The sequence below is a fragment of the Aspergillus fischeri genome, genomic scaffold (genome assembly GCF_000149645.3).
Source record: "Aspergillus fischeri NRRL 181 1099437636245 genomic scaffold, whole genome shotgun sequence".
Taxonomy (NCBI): Eukaryota; Fungi; Ascomycota; class Eurotiomycetes; order Eurotiales; family Aspergillaceae; genus Aspergillus; species Aspergillus fischeri.
This window is the reverse complement of record NW_001509773.1, coordinates 1,163,828-1,180,457: the sequence shown is the minus strand read 5'-3', so window position 1 is coordinate 1,180,457 and position 16,630 is coordinate 1,163,828. Positions and strand designations below refer to the sequence as shown.

General features: G+C 49.3%; 9 protein-coding genes across 9 annotated transcripts; 5 read left to right on the top strand and 4 right to left on the bottom strand.

Moving 5' to 3' along the window:
• Positions 1-82: 82 nt before the first annotated feature.
• Positions 83-2,489, bottom strand: NFIA_105410 (ARMH3 family protein; the record flags this gene model as incomplete). Its single annotated transcript, XM_001266949.1, has 8 exons — positions 83-770; positions 838-1,248; positions 1,308-1,642; positions 1,712-1,824; positions 1,888-2,041; positions 2,093-2,173; positions 2,233-2,355; positions 2,409-2,489. The coding sequence occupies 8 exons, from the start codon at positions 2,487-2,489 to the stop codon at positions 83-85; spliced, it is 1,986 nt and encodes a 661-aa protein (XP_001266950.1).
• Positions 2,490-3,390: 901 nt separating this feature from the next.
• isa1 (Fe-binding Fe/S cluster assembly protein ISA1) lies at positions 3,391-4,140 on the top strand (the record flags this gene model as incomplete). The annotated part of the gene is made up of 1 exon (XM_001266948.1): positions 3,391-4,140. The coding sequence occupies one exon, from the start codon at positions 3,391-3,393 to the stop codon at positions 4,138-4,140; it is 750 nt and encodes a 249-aa protein (XP_001266949.1).
• Positions 4,141-4,832: 692 nt separating this feature from the next.
• NFIA_105390 (DSC3 family protein) lies at positions 4,833-5,774 on the top strand (the record flags this gene model as incomplete). Its single annotated transcript, XM_001266947.1, has 1 exon — positions 4,833-5,774. The coding sequence occupies one exon, from the start codon at positions 4,833-4,835 to the stop codon at positions 5,772-5,774; it is 942 nt and encodes a 313-aa protein (XP_001266948.1).
• A 416-nt stretch (positions 5,775-6,190) lies between these two features.
• On the bottom strand, positions 6,191-6,846 carry NFIA_105380 (v-SNARE protein VTI1; the record flags this gene model as incomplete). Its single annotated transcript, XM_001266946.1, has 2 exons — positions 6,191-6,601; positions 6,667-6,846. 2 exons carry the CDS (start codon positions 6,844-6,846, stop codon positions 6,191-6,193), a joined length of 591 nt encoding a protein of 196 aa, XP_001266947.1.
• Positions 6,847-9,238: 2,392 nt separating this feature from the next.
• Positions 9,239-9,712, top strand: NFIA_105370 (uncharacterized protein; the record flags this gene model as incomplete). The annotated part of the gene is made up of 1 exon (XM_001266945.1): positions 9,239-9,712. The coding sequence occupies one exon, from the start codon at positions 9,239-9,241 to the stop codon at positions 9,710-9,712; it is 474 nt and encodes a 157-aa protein (XP_001266946.1).
• Positions 9,713-9,938: 226 nt separating this feature from the next.
• Positions 9,939-11,493, bottom strand: rvb1 (RuvB family ATP-dependent DNA helicase pontin; the record flags this gene model as incomplete). Its single annotated transcript, XM_001266944.1, has 4 exons — positions 9,939-10,403; positions 10,457-11,004; positions 11,060-11,279; positions 11,350-11,493. The coding sequence occupies 4 exons, from the start codon at positions 11,491-11,493 to the stop codon at positions 9,939-9,941; spliced, it is 1,377 nt and encodes a 458-aa protein (XP_001266945.1).
• A 414-nt stretch (positions 11,494-11,907) lies between these two features.
• NFIA_105350 (mitochondrial 54S ribosomal protein bL28m) lies at positions 11,908-12,546 on the top strand (the record flags this gene model as incomplete). The annotated part of the gene is made up of 1 exon (XM_001266943.1): positions 11,908-12,546. One exon carries the CDS (start codon positions 11,908-11,910, stop codon positions 12,544-12,546), a length of 639 nt encoding a protein of 212 aa, XP_001266944.1.
• A 674-nt stretch (positions 12,547-13,220) lies between these two features.
• On the top strand, positions 13,221-14,312 carry NFIA_105340 (putative alpha-1,6-mannosyltransferase subunit; the record flags this gene model as incomplete). Its single annotated transcript, XM_001266942.1, has 3 exons — positions 13,221-13,512; positions 13,579-14,012; positions 14,082-14,312. 3 exons carry the CDS (start codon positions 13,221-13,223, stop codon positions 14,310-14,312), a joined length of 957 nt encoding a protein of 318 aa, XP_001266943.1.
• A 432-nt stretch (positions 14,313-14,744) lies between these two features.
• NFIA_105330 (trans-2-enoyl-CoA reductase (NADPH) TSC13) lies at positions 14,745-15,829 on the bottom strand (the record flags this gene model as incomplete). The annotated part of the gene is made up of 3 exons (XM_001266941.1): positions 14,745-15,427; positions 15,503-15,718; positions 15,793-15,829. The coding sequence occupies 3 exons, from the start codon at positions 15,827-15,829 to the stop codon at positions 14,745-14,747; spliced, it is 936 nt and encodes a 311-aa protein (XP_001266942.1).
• Positions 15,830-16,630: the final 801 nt, after the last annotated feature.

The following is a 16,630-nucleotide window of genomic DNA, read 5'->3' as shown; positions in this document are numbered from 1 at the left end:
CAACTCAGCGATAATTACAGCCACGTAGGTTCTTGCGGGGAATCGCAAGCATGCTCCGAGCTGAGGTTGTATAGAGGAATTTCTACGCAACCAATTGCCGGGCATCCTCCACGGCGCATCTGGCCGCCCGCTTCAATTCTGTCTTCCAGTCCGCCTCACGCCATCTCGTCCACGCACTCAGCCCCTCAGGAGGCTGAATACTCAACGTGTCGTAGCCCTGCTTGATGATCCTATGAACCTCCCGGGGCGAAAGATTCTTCTTCCGGTTAGCCGGGATCGGCACAGGATTCGAAGCTTCACCACCGGGTTTCAAGCTCGCGTCGACGTTCCTGTCTGGGTTGAAAAGCAAAGTGTAGAAGTGGGTCGAGACGGAGATCAGGGTGTCGATGGCAGCGACGTGGATGTCCTTGCTGGCAATTGTTGTGGGGTCGGGAATCTTCGAGGCTGACGGAGTTGGGGGCTTGAGGGAGTAGACGTCTCGAAATCGGGTGATGATGGGACCCGTTTCGACGAGTTTGTAGAACAAGTCGTCATAAGATGCCGGATCTGGGAGAAAGGTGTCACCTGCGGAGACGCAAAATGCCACCAGGTCTACAAGGGAGGTGGTGAGAGTGGCGATGTTGGGAGATGTTGACAGGTCCGACGCGTACGTAGTAAGGAACCGCATCAGGGAGAGCAGAGTCTTCCAGAGCTCCGACCAGTGGTATGTCAAACGGATTTTGTTCATCGATAAGTAGGTTAGAAGCCGAAGAAGGATGGCGATTGAATGACTTGAACGACGGGGGAAGATTAGTCCAAGCCCCCTGTTAGATACAACAAAGAGGGGAGAGAATTTACCTGTATATGTTGGCATCAAGGCGCCGCCGGAGATTATGGGAAATTGTATCAATCATAATGTCGAAGATAACAGTTGCGAGAACCCTGTCCCCTGTGACGAGCGGGAGATACGGCTGCCTTTGCCGGCAAAGGCGCACTTTTCTTTTCTCCCCGTCGCTGCAAAGCTGTTTACACAAGGCTGAATCTTCAGAAAGGATGCGAAGAGTGAAGAGGTTGAGCTCCGCATAGTGTGCAACACGAGGGGATCTGTAAGCGTGCTGCAACAGGTAGCTCGTAACAGAGAGAAAGCTCGCAAAGGGAGACTCCTCGCTGTCTTTCTCTGGCAAAGAGTTAATGAGGTGATAACCAAAGAGCTTATTTGCATTTGCAAAGTCATAGGTGGCTAGAAGAATGGCGGCTTCCTGAGACGGCCTGATTCCAGTTAGCCAACGGGGAAAATGTAAACGAAGGAGTACCCAAAGCGATCTTACAGAGTTGCAAACATCTCCTTCGCTTCCTCAGCCGTTGGCGCCTGAGTTTTATTCCTCGTGCCTGGAGCAAGTCTTCCGAGTCCGAAGAAGACCAGAGTGCTGCTGAGTGTCCAGCCCTCAGGTGCATCGTCCTGTACAGCAATATAGCCGTTCCTCAAGGCGGCGCACGAAAGACCGACACCTTTGACGATCTTTTGAATGCTTGACTCGTTGACAAAATCGTCGAGGCGCAATTGATATGGGTTCTGAAACTCGAACTTATTGTAGTTCGCTAATAAACCGAGAAGGAGGAACGGCTCAAATATTTGAATAGGGGTATCGGATTCGTGCACAAACTTCGCGGAGTGTCAGCAGACGCTCTCGAATGCAGCAACCAGAGCTATTACGGCTTAGCACGTTCATACCTTCATGAGGGAGGGGAACAGATCCCTATGGGTAAAGTACGAGACGAGACTCGTCTTATATGCGCCACTGGTAAGAGCAATGGCTACCCGGATCGCTTTAATCCGAATATCAACTGCACGCTCATTAGCGGCCATAATTCGGTCGACTAGGCAGCCGCTTCTGATTGGGTACTCACAACTGCTCCCATTGCGAATAATACCATCCAGAACGGCGACAAGGTTCGAGATAACATGGTCGACCTCATCAAGCCCGGCAAGGACAGTGATAACGTCGGAGCTGGGATTGGTATACTTCTTCTTCAGCACACATGCTAAGAAGACCGTCAAGGTCTGGCTAAGGCATTAGAGCTTGAAGTGTAACTTCCCGATCTGAAAGCTTACCTCTAACGCATAAGCGTTCACTGGGCTAACTCCAGAGTTGGCCTCCTTTATTGCACGCGCAAATAGGTGCTGAGTTTGAGCCTGGTACAGAGTCAGCAAGCAATATCAGGTTGGAATTTCCCATAGATTTGACGAAATACCTGTAAGTGAAGAGTATCTTCTGGACCGAGCCTATCTAGAATTAATGCAAGCTGGGCTCGATCAGGCGGCAACAAAAAGAACTCTCGCCAGAAACCTTCGGATGGTTCTGCAAAATCTGACGTCTATGGGTAAAATAATTAGCATGAGATGCAGAATTTGTAAATGAATCACATACTTGAAAGAGATCTTCATATAGTTGCACGATTTTAGGCTTGAAAGTCTCCGGTCTACTTTGCTGTGTTAAGGGGGATTCCATGATGTTATACACGAGACTCCAAAAAACGTAGAACCATTGCAGCAATACTGGGGAATCAAGTACAAGTTAGGAACTGCAATACAAAAGACGATAGAAAGATTTTGAATATATGAATATCCAATGTATCATAAGTACAAGTGAGTACAAGTGTCGAGCATAATAATAGTTCTCTCCAGCCATTTCTGCCTCTTTGGGCCAGAACGCACTAGCCACATAAGCACTTGCGTTGTCAGCAATAAGCCACATTTCATTGAATTTCCTTATTGAGGAGAGTCAACGATATCCATCCCTTGAAGATCAGATGCTTTACCTCTTAAGGATACTGTAAAAGCTTGAGTGACTCTACTTCCATGAATTTGAAATATTAATGCTGTCAAAAAACTTGACCCTTGGTATTTGTATGACTTCAGTTGTGTTTAAGGATGTTCACAGGATGTGGAAGTATTAATAGGCAGAGAGGAACTCCCAAACTAAGCATGATATAGATCACTTGAGATAACAATCCTACTGGACAAGTTAATTTACCCTTGGTCTCTCAATATTGAAGTCGTAAAGAAATGATATGAGGGTTTTACTAAGAGGCTCGACTGCCATCACATGATTTGTAGTGGCGCCACCTCCAGAGTGCAGTGTGAATGACATTCCAGGGCGGGATGCGTAGAAACACCTCAACGCTGATTGGCTGGTTGACTCATTGCCCATGAACTCTTTGCCGAACCGCCGACTCTCTTCCGCCTACAAAACAGAATCTCGTCTCCCAAAGTACCCATTTCTCCATATTTGATGACAATTCCTCTCCCTGCAAGCAGCAAATCCATCGCAGATACAAAACCGTCTACCTTCTATTTCTTGTTATTATAGATCGCAGTCGTCTCCTTTATACACATAGATTTGATCTATCATGTCGTTTTACAGGGTTACTGTGCATCCTTCGGTGACATCATCCGCCACGATGTTGAGATGCGCGAGCAGACCATTCAATACACAATGCGCACAAGCGCTCAGGAGTTTCTCCTCATTTGGAAATACATACCGGTCATCAAAGCGTGATATGCAAACAGCTACTGCCTACCGACCCCATACCTTACCGTCTGTTTTCCCTCCTCCGTCCCGAAACGCCGGCACCCCAGACACGTCTATCGCAGCGGAATTCCCACCGACTCCTGATACGACGGTCCAAAAACAAGGACAGAGTGAAGGCTATTCTAACGTGAGTCTGCGGGAAGGGGAAGCGCAGAGGTCGAAACCTGTTACAACCGCACCAACCACAAGCTCGACACATGCGGAAAAGCCCCGAAGAAAATTACGGGCAAGAAAGGCAGCCATGAAGTTGACGCCGCTCGCGGTTGAGCAACTCCGTAAGCTCCTGTCACAGCCAGACCCCAAATTTATTCGAGTGGGTGTGAAGAATCGGGGATGTTCTGGGCTCGCCTACCATCTCGAATACGTTGAAAAACCTGGAGCTTTCGACGAAGTGGTTGAACAGGACGGAGTGAAAGTTCTAATTGATAGCAAGGCTCTGTTCAGCATAATTGGTAGCGAAATGGATTGGCAAGAGGACAAGCTGAGCCGAAAGTTTGTCTTCCGAAACCCCAATATTAGTAAGTCCCCCTCATTTTTACACATCTTTACCGCGATACAGTTCGTCTAATGTTGAAACCACAGAGGAGCAATGCGGATGCGGCGAATCCTTCATGGTCTAGAACATCATTTCTTGTAATGTTCGCTTTTGCTATTGGGTTAATTGGGAGTTCATTCAGGTGCATTTGACGGCGTTATTGCGGCTTGCTCACGATTTCCACCTACGTCTTATCTCTGGGCTTACGGCTTTCTTTTCCGACGTTACATGCGCCAGCAACATGATGTTGATAGTCGGCCCAGCTGTGCTTCTTGCAAGGACAGCATTTAGCAGGCAAGACTGGAGCTTTTCCTATCTGGCATGCGATGTAGTCTTCTTTAGCAGAGCAGTTTTCCGATCTGACGCTCGAGATGCATTCGGGCAGAGGTTACAGGGACCTGTTGAACTTCAACCAGACTGTACATATACCTTAAGGATTATAATGAAACTATATATTATGATTATTGTCTCCCGTCTCCTGTCTCCTGGCTTTTATTGTTCTTTCTCCCCAAGCGGATATCTGTATATCACGTGAGGTCTCGGAAAGCGGAAATCTGCCGGTAGTCGTCATTTCAATCCGTCTCTGTTTGGCAGTATGCAGTCACTATGTAATGAAGCAACGCGAACGATGGATGGTAGACCGTAACCACAATGTTTCTTCAGACTTGCTAGGCTGACTTTTAATCGGTCGGTGCTTTGAATTCTAAATATCCAAGAGTCAAGATATGACTTCCCCCGCATTTCTAACCCCAGATCCTACATGGGACGGGGACTCTGCAGATGGGCCTCTTCTCCTGACTGTCCGATTCTCTGCCTCGATTCCCGACTTTCCTCTTGACATCGAGAATCCTGATGTTACCACGGCTGCCGGCTTGAAGCAATTAATCCGAACACACCTTCCACCGAACCTCTCATCACATCGCCTCCGTTTGATCTACGCTGGTCGTGGTCTGGAAGATGCCACCCCACTGAGTGTTTCTTTAAAGCTCCCACCTTCGCCTTCTAGAACTCCCGTCGTACAAGACGATGCTACCACTGTCAAGGGAAAGGGGAAAGCGCCCATCCGGGAGCAGCCCCGGCTCTACATTCATTGCTCAATAGGCGATATTGTTCTATCCGACGCCGATCTAGCGGCTGAGGCAGCAATAGCTACCACACTCCAGCAAGAGCAGACGGACGAGGCTTATACAGGTAGACAAAAGCAGCAACAGCAGCAGCAGCAACCTCCGCCGTCCACTACGTCTGCCCCCCGCGGTTTTGATCGGCTGTTATCGGCGGGATTCACCCCTTCCGAGGTGTCGGCGCTGCGATCGCAGTTTATGGCGATTCAGTCTGTATCGCGGACGCCTGATACTATGCCGACTGGGGCGGAGCTGCGCGAGCTCGAAGACCGGTGGATGGATGAGGGATCGTCCGCCATGGCAGCGGGCGTGGGAGGCGGAGGTGAAGGCATTTCCTTTGCGGATGATGATGGCGGCTTTGGGGCTGGCTCCCGAGGCGCCATGGACGACATGCTTTGGGGCGCGGTGATGGGGTTCTTCTGGCCCGTGGGCTGTGCCATGTGGTTGAGGAGGGAGGAGGGTGTATGGAGTTGGCGGAAGGGTTTGGCCGTCTTCGTCGGCGTTGTCATCAATGTTGCATTTGGCGCTATGCGCATTATGAATTAGACGGCATACTTTGGGCTAGAAGCTGACTTTCTTTGGTGCTAATTTCTTGCTACCAATGATACCCTTATGCTGAAGGAACGCACCAAGCGACCGACTGAGCGACCACTGGGTAAGGAAGTAATATGTTTGACGAGTATTAATGTCTGACGGATGCTATCATACAACGATTCATGTAGGAGTGCCCGCGCAAACAAACACGAATAAGTCATGAGAGGATAATATGGAAGAGGAAATCGTATCTACACCTGTCCAGAACCCGACGCTAATGGAACTTGCTATAAATGACAGCAAAAATCAACAGGACTAAAACAGTAATGATCGCAATCGTGATTATCCGATTCGTAGCCATCCTGTGAAAAAGAAGATGTTCGAGTCAGCAACTTGAGACCAGAAGGCGTGGATCACAAGGAGAGTCATTACCTACGGGCCATGCCCCTTAGAGTCTTGATGCTCGTATCTACATATCCTTCACTCTGCTGCAGCCCCGCTCGCGCATGCTCGATGGTCTGCCGTTGCTGGTAGAGATCAGCTAATGTATTGCGGCCGATATCCTCCGTTTCGAGTGCAATCCGCTGGCTCTCCTGTAGACGGGCAGAGCTCCGTTCCAAACGCTCGGTGCCGGAGAGAAGTTGCTGCCTCTGCTCCAGATGCTCATCTTGTGGTTCGTCCGTGTAGCGGTCGCCAAAGAGCGCCCTGCGATCGTCGGAGAGCGATTTGAGCTTCCGCTTGGCTTCGTCAACGTCGGTGGCATAGTTCCGAAAACGAATGTTAACTTTTGAACGTGCTGCTGAGGGGATGTTCTGCTTCTCCATGCGCATTTGATCTAGCTGTACGTATTCAAAGAGATGTTAAGACGGAATGTAGAGACGGCAATCCAGGAAGCGTGACGAACCAACTCATTGGCCTCATCTAAGGCTCGTTCAGCCATTCTTATTGCTGATTTCCGTTGCTCACCACTTGATTCCGCTATCTGGTCCAGCTTCTGGTTCAGATCGGCCTGTACCAGCTTCAGCTCCGTCTCATAACTGCTGAACAGCTCAGAGCCGGCATCGGTGTCTAGCGGGTTCGACATTGTCTTCGTGAATCGTCGAGAACAAAAAACTAAAGGCAGGAAAATGCGAGAAGAGTATGGCTGAAACGGTCTCTGCGCGACGGGCGAACAGGTGTCGCTGATAAGCGGACTGTGATGGACCTCTTCCGCCCTATCTTCGTGGCGGGTCTCCCTAACGGCCGGACTTGTCTCCCAGGCGGAAACGTTTTGAAATTTGGTAAGAAGTTGACACTTGATTTGCAGCTAACACCTCAATAAATTGATATAGCGATCGATCAACAACTTATAGAGTGAATCAACGACGAACGAGAAAGAAAGAAGAGGCCGGACGATGGCAACTGCAATGACAATCGTTCATTGTTCGGTGATTAACCTCATTCCAGCCATCCACGAACACGTGACAACCGGCCGAGGGTGAAGTGTCAAGAGGTAAAATAGAACAATCTATATCTTCTACTCACTTACTCCATTACTACTGTTACTCAGAGGGCAAATACTGAGCAAGCAGTATGATTATAACGCAATCATACCTACTCGTACCCCTAGCATGGGCCCGGTTCATTGGATCCGCAAAACACTTATGTGTTTCCATTCCCGTAGATGAACGTCATAGCATTTCCCCAGACTATCGAGGTACCTCTATCTTACCTCTCTCTTAAATCCCGTCAACTCATTGCCCTCTTCTGAGTTCGTCACTCCTGATAGCTTTTGACACAATATTCGAGATCACTCTCGGACCATCACCTTCATTGGTAGTCATTGGTTGAGTCTCAAGTTGCCGTCATCTGATGTGGTCACACTTAAACTCGCTGGGAACAAAAGTGGAGGCTAACCGCCTCTCATAACCTGTCGGCTGTTATCATCAACATCAGTCTCCAGATTCAATCTGCGTACGGCTGGATTTCTGCTCTCATATCCGCTGACGTACTTTCACGAAGGGAAACGAGGCGCGCGGATGATCTGGAAATGAGTAAGAAATCGGTATCCGAGGCTCTACCGCTCTCTCTTGGGTAGCACCTGAGTGCGCACATTGTCCAGGCCCTAGTACGGGTTGAATCGCTTTTCTGCGGCTTTGTGATGAAACAAGCGCCTTCAGTCTTAGGTCCAAGTCATTACCATCTTGCCTTTATTCGCTGGGGCGAGCACTTCTGTTTTCGACCCCGATGCGATGATACTGCTCCATCGCCCCAGATCGGACAGATCGCGTCATGTCTCCCACGCAGCCTAAACGTGTCGCTATTGTTGGAGGCGGATGCGCTGGGGTCACCGCGTTTTGGGCTTTACAGAAGTCCCCGCATGATGTCCATCTTTTCGAGGCCTCTGCAACGCTTGGTGGGCGTATCAAGACAGTACCATTTGAACACGCAGGAAATAAAGTCACCGTGAACACAGTGCCACCAGTATTCAACGCAACTGCTTCTCGTCAGTGCCTTCTGCGATGGAATCGGCATCGAGACTAATACCACTCTAGCCAACCTTGTTTCACTGCTTCGCTATCTAGGAATTTCCACATCCGCAGCGGAGCTCTCCTTTGGAGCAACCGATGGTATTGGGGCTGATCAATGGACTGGAAGTATACTTGGGGACATTGTGCGTCGCCCATGGCTTGTGTGCAAACCTGGAACATGGCGGATGTGGTTCGATATTGCACGACTACGATATACGTGTCTAGACCTACTGGTCGACGGTCACCAGCGGAGTGAGCTCCTTGCCCAGCACGAAACCGTGATGCGACATTATTTCGCAAGTGAGGAATATTTAAACACATTCTATGCGAAGTACTTGACGTCAATGTTATCGGCTTTGTGGGGAATCAATGCTGGCAGAATTATAGACCTGTTGCCAGTCAAAGCATTCGTCCGCTGCCTATTGGACCATAGTATTATCTGTCCACGACCAAAGAGGCTGGATTGGCAACGCATTAATGATGGAGTCAGGCAGTTGATCCTGGTAATGGCAAGGGCTTTCCCGTCTCATAGAGTACATGTCAAGACCCGAGTGACAGGTATATCTCAGTCGACAAAGGAGCGTTTTGTGCTTATTACCTCTGATGGACAAAAGGCGCATTTTGACCACCTTATTTTTGCCATTTCTGCCAATGAAATCCAGCACATTTTGGGTACAACTCCTACTACCGAGGAGACTGAGATCTTACAAAAATTGCGAACAGCAAGACATATCATGGTTTTGCATTCAGATCCATTTGTTAGTAATGTCAGCTTCTCAATCTCTCTGTAATATGCCAGAGCCTCTCCATATTACAGAGTACTCACAAACTTCCCAGTTCACAACGGATTTCGACCAGTCATGGCCTGCTAGTAGTTTCATAGTAACTTCCTGGGACAGAAGCAATAAGAACCGTCCGGGAGACCCTTCCGACAACATAACCCCCCGGACATGCCTCACCTGCGTCATGAATGAGGGGCAGAATATTCCAATACAGCACTTCGGCCCAGTCCTCATCACACTGGATCCATTCGCTCCGCCACATCCTCTCCTTGTCGCAGGAGTGTGGGAGTTCACTGATCTTGGGATCAGCACCGACACGCTCCAGGCTCTAAGCTCTCTTCCTGCCATTCAGAACAAACGAGGGCTCAGCTTCTGCTTCTCATGGACGGGCCGTGGGTTTCTCGAGGACGCGGTTACCTCTGGCCTCACGGTTGCCGTTGAACATCTCGGTGCGAAAGTACCCTTTGCCTTTGAGCATCATCCGGACCTCTCGGATGCGACCGAGCTACCACAGTTGCATTTAAGTCTGGCAGATCATCTCATTCAGACACTACTCAGTCTACTGCGTGTCTACGTCCTTGTCATTGAGATTTCACTCATCCTACTGTGTGCATTGCGAGACTCACTGAAGAATAAAATTTGCCTACCGAGAAAGTGAAGGGTCTTTTGTTTTTGTCGAGCTTGGATAGATACAACCCAGAGAAACACAGCTAGGCTATCTCCTGAACGATTACTGTTTGACACCAAAGAGCTTTTGGAGCCAAAGTATCCTTTCCATTACGTGACATAAGATAAGAATTTGCATATCAGACATAGCATACATCTTTGCGTGGTTTTGTAACTCCCTCAACCAACAGAAACCCCATTAAATTAAGCGCATTACTTCATGAAAGGAACTTCTCACTGTCCTGGCTAACAATGGCGGCACTTCTCTTCGCATCAAGGAAGAGATCCTCGCACTCTGCAACATCCGCCTCCTCAATGCCTCCTGGTCGTCCATTCACGCGCGCGAGGATGCTAGCAGGGGTGAGCAGTTGTAGAGCATACCGCAAGCTGACCTTGCTGCCATGCTCGGCGACCTTGTCGAGGGCAGGATCGGTGATATTGAGGCCTTCCGTCTTAGCGCGCAACCGGATGATGGTCTTGATCTCGTCGGGGGTGTAAGGATGCGTTGGGATAATGAGGAGACGGGCAAGCAGATCTGGGGGAATTCCATGCGCAGCAGTGACATCATCTGTGCCACGAATAACAGTGTGACCCCTGTTGGATGCGAGAATGACGATAGGGGAGATGCTAGACTCGAGAGCGCGGTTGAGATAAGTGAAGCATTCGATGTCAAGCATGTGAACCTGAGGCCGAGTCAGCACACCTAGACTGCGATAGGAAAAGGAGCTCGAAATACCTCATCAATGAAGAGCACGCCAGGAACAAGTTCAGCAACACCCTGATCGATATAGCGGTTGACCACTTTGTTGATCTCCTGGCGCAGCTTGTCCGTGATTTCTGTTTTCTTCGGCTTCATGAGCTGACCCATCATACTCATGACGTCCTGTCCACCCTGTGGCCGTGCGTTGGCCATGTCCAAGTCATGAAGCGTCACATCTTGCACAATTTCCTTCTTCTTGTGTACCTCTCCCTTCGGTACAGGAACGTACTCTTCCGCCTCAAGATCGAACTCGGTCGCATATGCATCGGACCGTCCAACTCTCTTGCAAGCTCCAGTGTTCGCTTCGATATAGATGACATCTCCAACGGTCACACGCTCTTTTTGAATTGCCTCGTAAATGCTAGGGTCAAGACGCAGCTTCTTGGTTCCTTTGGCCGACTTCAATCCGATAATCAAATGGCTGATGGTACGTCCGTAGCCGCCAAGGGGGTTCTCGGTTTCCTCAGGCGTGAGTTCTGTGACTTCTCCTTCGTACACCTCTTTCGTCTCGCGCACTCTTAAACCTGAAATCTTGTTAATCGCAATCCCAACCTGAAAGACGCGACGGAAACAGCATACCAATCGCCCTGCGAAAGTTTTCCATAAGTGCCTCGGTCTTCTTGACCTCAGCAGAGTAAATTTCGCTGCCAACAATGGGGCAGAACGGGACCTTGGTTCCCAGTTCCTGTGACACAGCCAGAGCAAGGGCCGTTTTTCCAGTTCCCGGTCCACCTGCAAGCATAATTGCGCGTCCAGCCATTTTCTTCGCCTTGATCAAATCCACGACGACACCGCACGCCTGTCAGAGAAACATGCTAGTTAGCCCAAGCTCATCTTACAAGACGAAGAAAAAATTGAATGCTGCGCACCTCGCGGGCTGCTGCCTGACCCACGAAGCCATCGGCAGAGGTCTCCGCAGTCCCATCCGGACGTAACCCAAGGCCTTTGATATGAGTGTGTGCTGCTGTTCTGTTCTCGCGCGAACTGCCCTTCACTTCACTGATCTGAACCATGGCGAAGTATTGCGGCCTGGCGTGGAAGCTGAAAGGTAACTCTCTAGATGAAACGAGGAGACTTTCAACTGTGATCAGGTATTAGAAATAGTTGTGAAGGAGGGTCATGCAAAGGAAAACCAGCAGTAAGGAAATTAACGCTTTAATATCCAGCGAGGTGATGCTTCTGGCCGAAATTCAAGCGCGCAGCTCAAAGGGATCGAGCAATGATAGCGGTGCGTTGCCAAGGCGGTCAGCACCCCAAAGAATCCGCCCAAATTCTTTCCGTCTAGCAGACTTCCCAATCATTTTACGAGCGGACGGTGCTCTATCTGGCTACGATTCGCCTCGTCAGCAGCCTTTTGTCGGCTCTCTACACTTGATTTCCTACTGTCATGCCATTGTTGATGCTGTTTCTATAACTTGATTATCACAATGGCAGGCCTCCAGAGTCGCTCCGCCATGACTCTTCCCTCCTCCCTCTCCGCAGCTTTTCGCAACCTCTCGTTATCAGTCCCGAAGCGCTCGTTCTCTACGACATTGGCTGCGCAAAAAACAAAGCAATTACCGGATTATATTCCTCCTTATCCCTATGGACCCAACTACATTTTCAAGCAATCGAACTCCGGTCTCTATGGTGGGGCTATGATCCAGTTCGGAAACAAGATCTCGAAGGGCCGCAACGAGGGTAAAACCCGACGGTTCTGGAAGCCCAACGTCAGGCGGAAGAAGCTCTGGAGTGAAGCCCTCGGAGAGTACCTCTATATCAAAGTTACGCGAAAGGCTCTGCGAACAATCTGGAAGTCTGGCGGTCTCGACAACTACCTTCTGGACGACCGGCCCGGCCGTATCAAGGAACTGGGTATCTTCGGCTGGGAGTTACGATGGAAAGTGATGCAGACACCTAAGATCCAAGAGCAATTCCGCCAAGAAAGAAAACGCCTTGGCCTCCCCGAGCCACCGTCGTTCGAGGAGTGGGTAAAGCAGAAGGAGGCAGAAGTCAAAGCCAAGGTGGAGGAAGAGACCAACATCAAGGAAGTTACGAAACCAACATACAACGAGAAACAGTACTAGGGGAATAAAAGATGTGACAGGAGTTTTCTGATCAGCATACCATCGACGGTCGATTCGTTTTTCTATTCTGTTGACCAAGGACTGGGCGTCATGTACTATTATCTTCGACTATTTTCTGGAATTCAATGTACACCACTTCAGACAAGAATCGCTGGCCAGGAGTCAGGAAAACCGCCCATTCCTCGTCTAACCCTCATGTATCATATCTGCTATACAACATTGCTTGAGGTATCCAATAGATATGCCGCCTTACTCGGGAGCACAATGTCAAATGTTCGTTCCGGATAGCTCATAGGTCTGTGAAGATAGACGTTAGAAGCATGAATCACCCATTTGCGACGAATCGAGAAGTATCACTGATTCTGCTGAAGGTCTTCTGTTTCATTGAAGTACTTGGACGCCCTTATCTCAGGTAACCCACATTCCGTCTGGCGAGACTTCCTGTGAGTCCAGATCGTTGATTGGAATGTGCCATATACAAGGGTCGGGCCAACGATGATCCGCCGCTCATTTCCGGATTCGGCAGATTGGCCGCCTCCAGGTACGACAGTTCAATCTATACAGCTCGTCCGGTTTGGCTTGCCGATATTACTCCAACCATGTCCTGATAGGAGGCATCTTCGGATCATACAGAGTCGCCCAGCAAGAGTCGCTGGGGACAAAGTCAGCTCGTCATGCAGTTTGCTCTACCCCCTCGGAGGAGTCCTCATACTTCTTCCCACACCCGCTCCTCCAAGCTTTCTTTACAACGCAAGAAACAGCTCAAGGCCGCTGCAATTCTAGGCTTTGCTATCCTCACCTTCTTCTTCCTTTTATCACACTTCTCCCATTCGAGTACAGCGTCGATATCTGCCACCTCGGGGGCTTCAAGCATTGTCATTGTGACGGTTCTAGATCGGGCCCGTTTCAGCGATAACTACATCCAGAAGATCATCAAGAACAGAGAGCATTATGCTAGTCGACATGGTAAGTGAACTACTTACGGTGCATCAGCTCTACTTTCATGACCGACTGATCCTTTTCAAAATGCAGGCTATACGAATTTCTTTGCAACTCTGTCTGATTACGAATCCGCGCTGGACAACGCCCCACGGAGCTGGGCAATAGTCCCAGCGATGCGCCATGCAATGGCATCGCACCCTCATTCAGCTTATTTCTTCCACCTCGATGCTCATACCCTGATCATGAACCCTAGAAAACCGTTAGAGTCTCATATTCTCGACAAGAATCGCCTTCAATCGTTGATGCTTAAGGACGTTCCCGTTGTGCCGCCGGATAGCATCATCAAGACCTTCTCGCACCTGAAGCCAGAGGATGTCGACCTAATAATCAGCAGGGATAACGAGGACTTGAACCCCGGAAGCTTTGTGCTTCGACAGGGCGACTTTGCGCGATTCTTCCTTGATATGTGGTTTGATCCTCTGTATCGGAAGTACAACTTTCAGAAAGCGGAGATGCACGCTTTGGTATGTTTCCATACTCGCTTTCTAAATGGCCGGTGATGATCGTACTGACAATTTCCCCTCTTTTACTAGGATCATATAGTGCAATGGCATCCGACTGTCCTCGCGAGAATGGCGCTTGTTCCTCAACGAAGCATTAATGCTTACAGCAAAGATTCCCCTGCTGCTTCGGCCGACGGCACTTACAAGGACGGAGATTTGATTATTCGGTTTTTTGGATGCGATTCCGATCCTAAGCGCAGTTGTGAGCAAGAGATGGAACCGTACTACAACCTGTGGGCGAAGAAGTTGAAGAGTACATAAGCAGCTCCCCTTCTCCTGAATTGATCATCCTGATATTTGGCGAGTCACTTTATATTTATCTTCTATTATAGAGCGGTGTTCATGGGTCTGGATGGAGCTCTCATCTCAAACTTTGGAATTAGTTGAATAATGGGATTATATGCTGAGACTTCTCTTTTTCATCACTCCTTATTTCTAGGAACCCTTTGGAGTAAGGCTTATAGGAGTTTGCCAGCTTCTAATGTAGAGTACATGTCCTCTCGGAAACTGCTGCAAGTGGAAATATGACGTGCATAGAAGTAATTTCACCAGCAAGCACACTCTTTATTGCGTGTAGCGTCACAGCAACCCTGTCAGCTGGCAAGTGTCTCACTGGATGCTTCGTGACATGGCCATATTCCTGCGGGAATGGCTGGCTTTCCATACGCAGGTTGGCCGAATCACCGAACATACTTAGAAGATTCCGGGAATTATGACAAACCTCTTGCGCTTGTACTTGTCACCGAACTCTTTGCGATAGCGGCGTTCCTTCTTGGCGGCCCAGCTAGCCATTATAGAACCTCCAATCGTGATGAAGAACAAGACACTCCAACTCATTCCGCTGACCAGATAGACGCCAATCCAGGCAATGATCTCGAACAAGTAATTGGGGCACGTCACAAGGTTGAATCCGAAGCCGGTTGGGATGCCCCTCTCGGTAGTACCGGGTCGACGCAGGTCGCGAAGCACCAGGTGGGTATTCAAGTTGGCCAGCTCGCCGAAGACGAAAAGCGCAAGACCACTGTAGAGGAGGGCTGGGTTGGTTTTGTTGGTAGCAGCTGCCGCGTCGGGGCGGAATACCCAGTATGCGATGTTGAAGCCGGCAAGAACCCAGTAGTGAGCGCTGTTCCTGAAGATGTGGCGGACGGGCATAGTGGCATTGCTGAAACGGTGGACAAAGAGAGTCTCGAGCTCTCGTTTGACGAAGTGCACAGTTAAAAGCCCGCAGATCAGTAGCTGCAGGTCGGAAGGTTCGGGTAGAGGCTTATCGAAGTTGTAGTAGATATATGGCCGGAGAGGGAACAAAAACAGAGGATGGATGAGAAGAGGTCCCAGGTACTCGATAATGAAGACTGTGCGCCATGCAATCTGGGGGCCTAAGAAGTGTGCAAAATCCTGTGTTAGTTCTCACCGTGATTGGAGAGTATAGCTGGATCGAAATTCCAACATACCCAGATCCTTGACATGAACTACACTCTGATCCCTAAGACCAATATCATTGGCACTCATGCCTTTTGAATTGGGGACAACTGTTCGGTCGCTTCCCTTGGTGATCCTCAAACGGTGGATGGAGAAACCCGAAGCTTCCGCGAGTGAGCTATAGATTTCTTGCGTAGAAGCATTGGGACCAATCTGAAGTTCCTTTGGAAGCTTCCTAATGGGTTTTCCTGTAACAAAAGGAATCAGTGCGCTGCAAATGCTTAGATCGAGGAAGGACGAAGATATTCAAATGGAAGCGTACCCCGGGGTTGAACGACCAACGTGATTGTCGACGCCATTGGAATTGAACGCGATCGCACTCCTTTCTAATCTCGCAATAGCGTGTGCCCGTAAACTTGGTCGAAAGTGAAGCCAACACACTCCGCAACAACAAGAGCGAGGAGATGATGGTCGAGATTCTACTGTCTGCAGTCTTGCTGATCCGCAACATACCTCAGGCTAACAAAACAACTAGATCCATAATTCAGGCACCTCGGCACGTCTCAGATCACGTGATAGTAGTGGTTGAGGACATGTTTCAGAGGAACTTGTAGCACTTTCCCATATGCACGGTCCACTTGAGACTGAGTTGGGAGTCCAGGGAACACGATGCTGCTTTGTACCACATTGAGAATACTTCGTATTCTTAGACTACAATTGAAAAGAATGACTGTGGTGGGTGACAGGTCGGGGGTGTGCATGCATTCAATCAACAGCAGTGAGAAGAGAATGTTTACATTATGGAGATAATGTTATGATTAAATGCAGACTCCAACATATACCAACCTGTCAGAACAGATGGGGACACACTAATTGGACTCAGTCAGCCATCATAGCACCAAGAAGCGCCTTGGCCCTTGCTCGATGTCAGCCTGTCAGCCGGCCTTCTCCGTTGCCTATCGAGTTTCAGGATATGAATTATGTACTAACTGATACGCGAACCACCATCTACTGCTGTCAGGCTGTACGAAGTACTCCGGATTAAACGACTCAGCCAGCCTTTTTCTTACCGGACTATTTAGCGGCAATTTAGCTTGCATAAGGGTCCCACTGTCGTCGCCTACAATCACCATTCCTTCTGAACCAACCTTAAGTGGCTT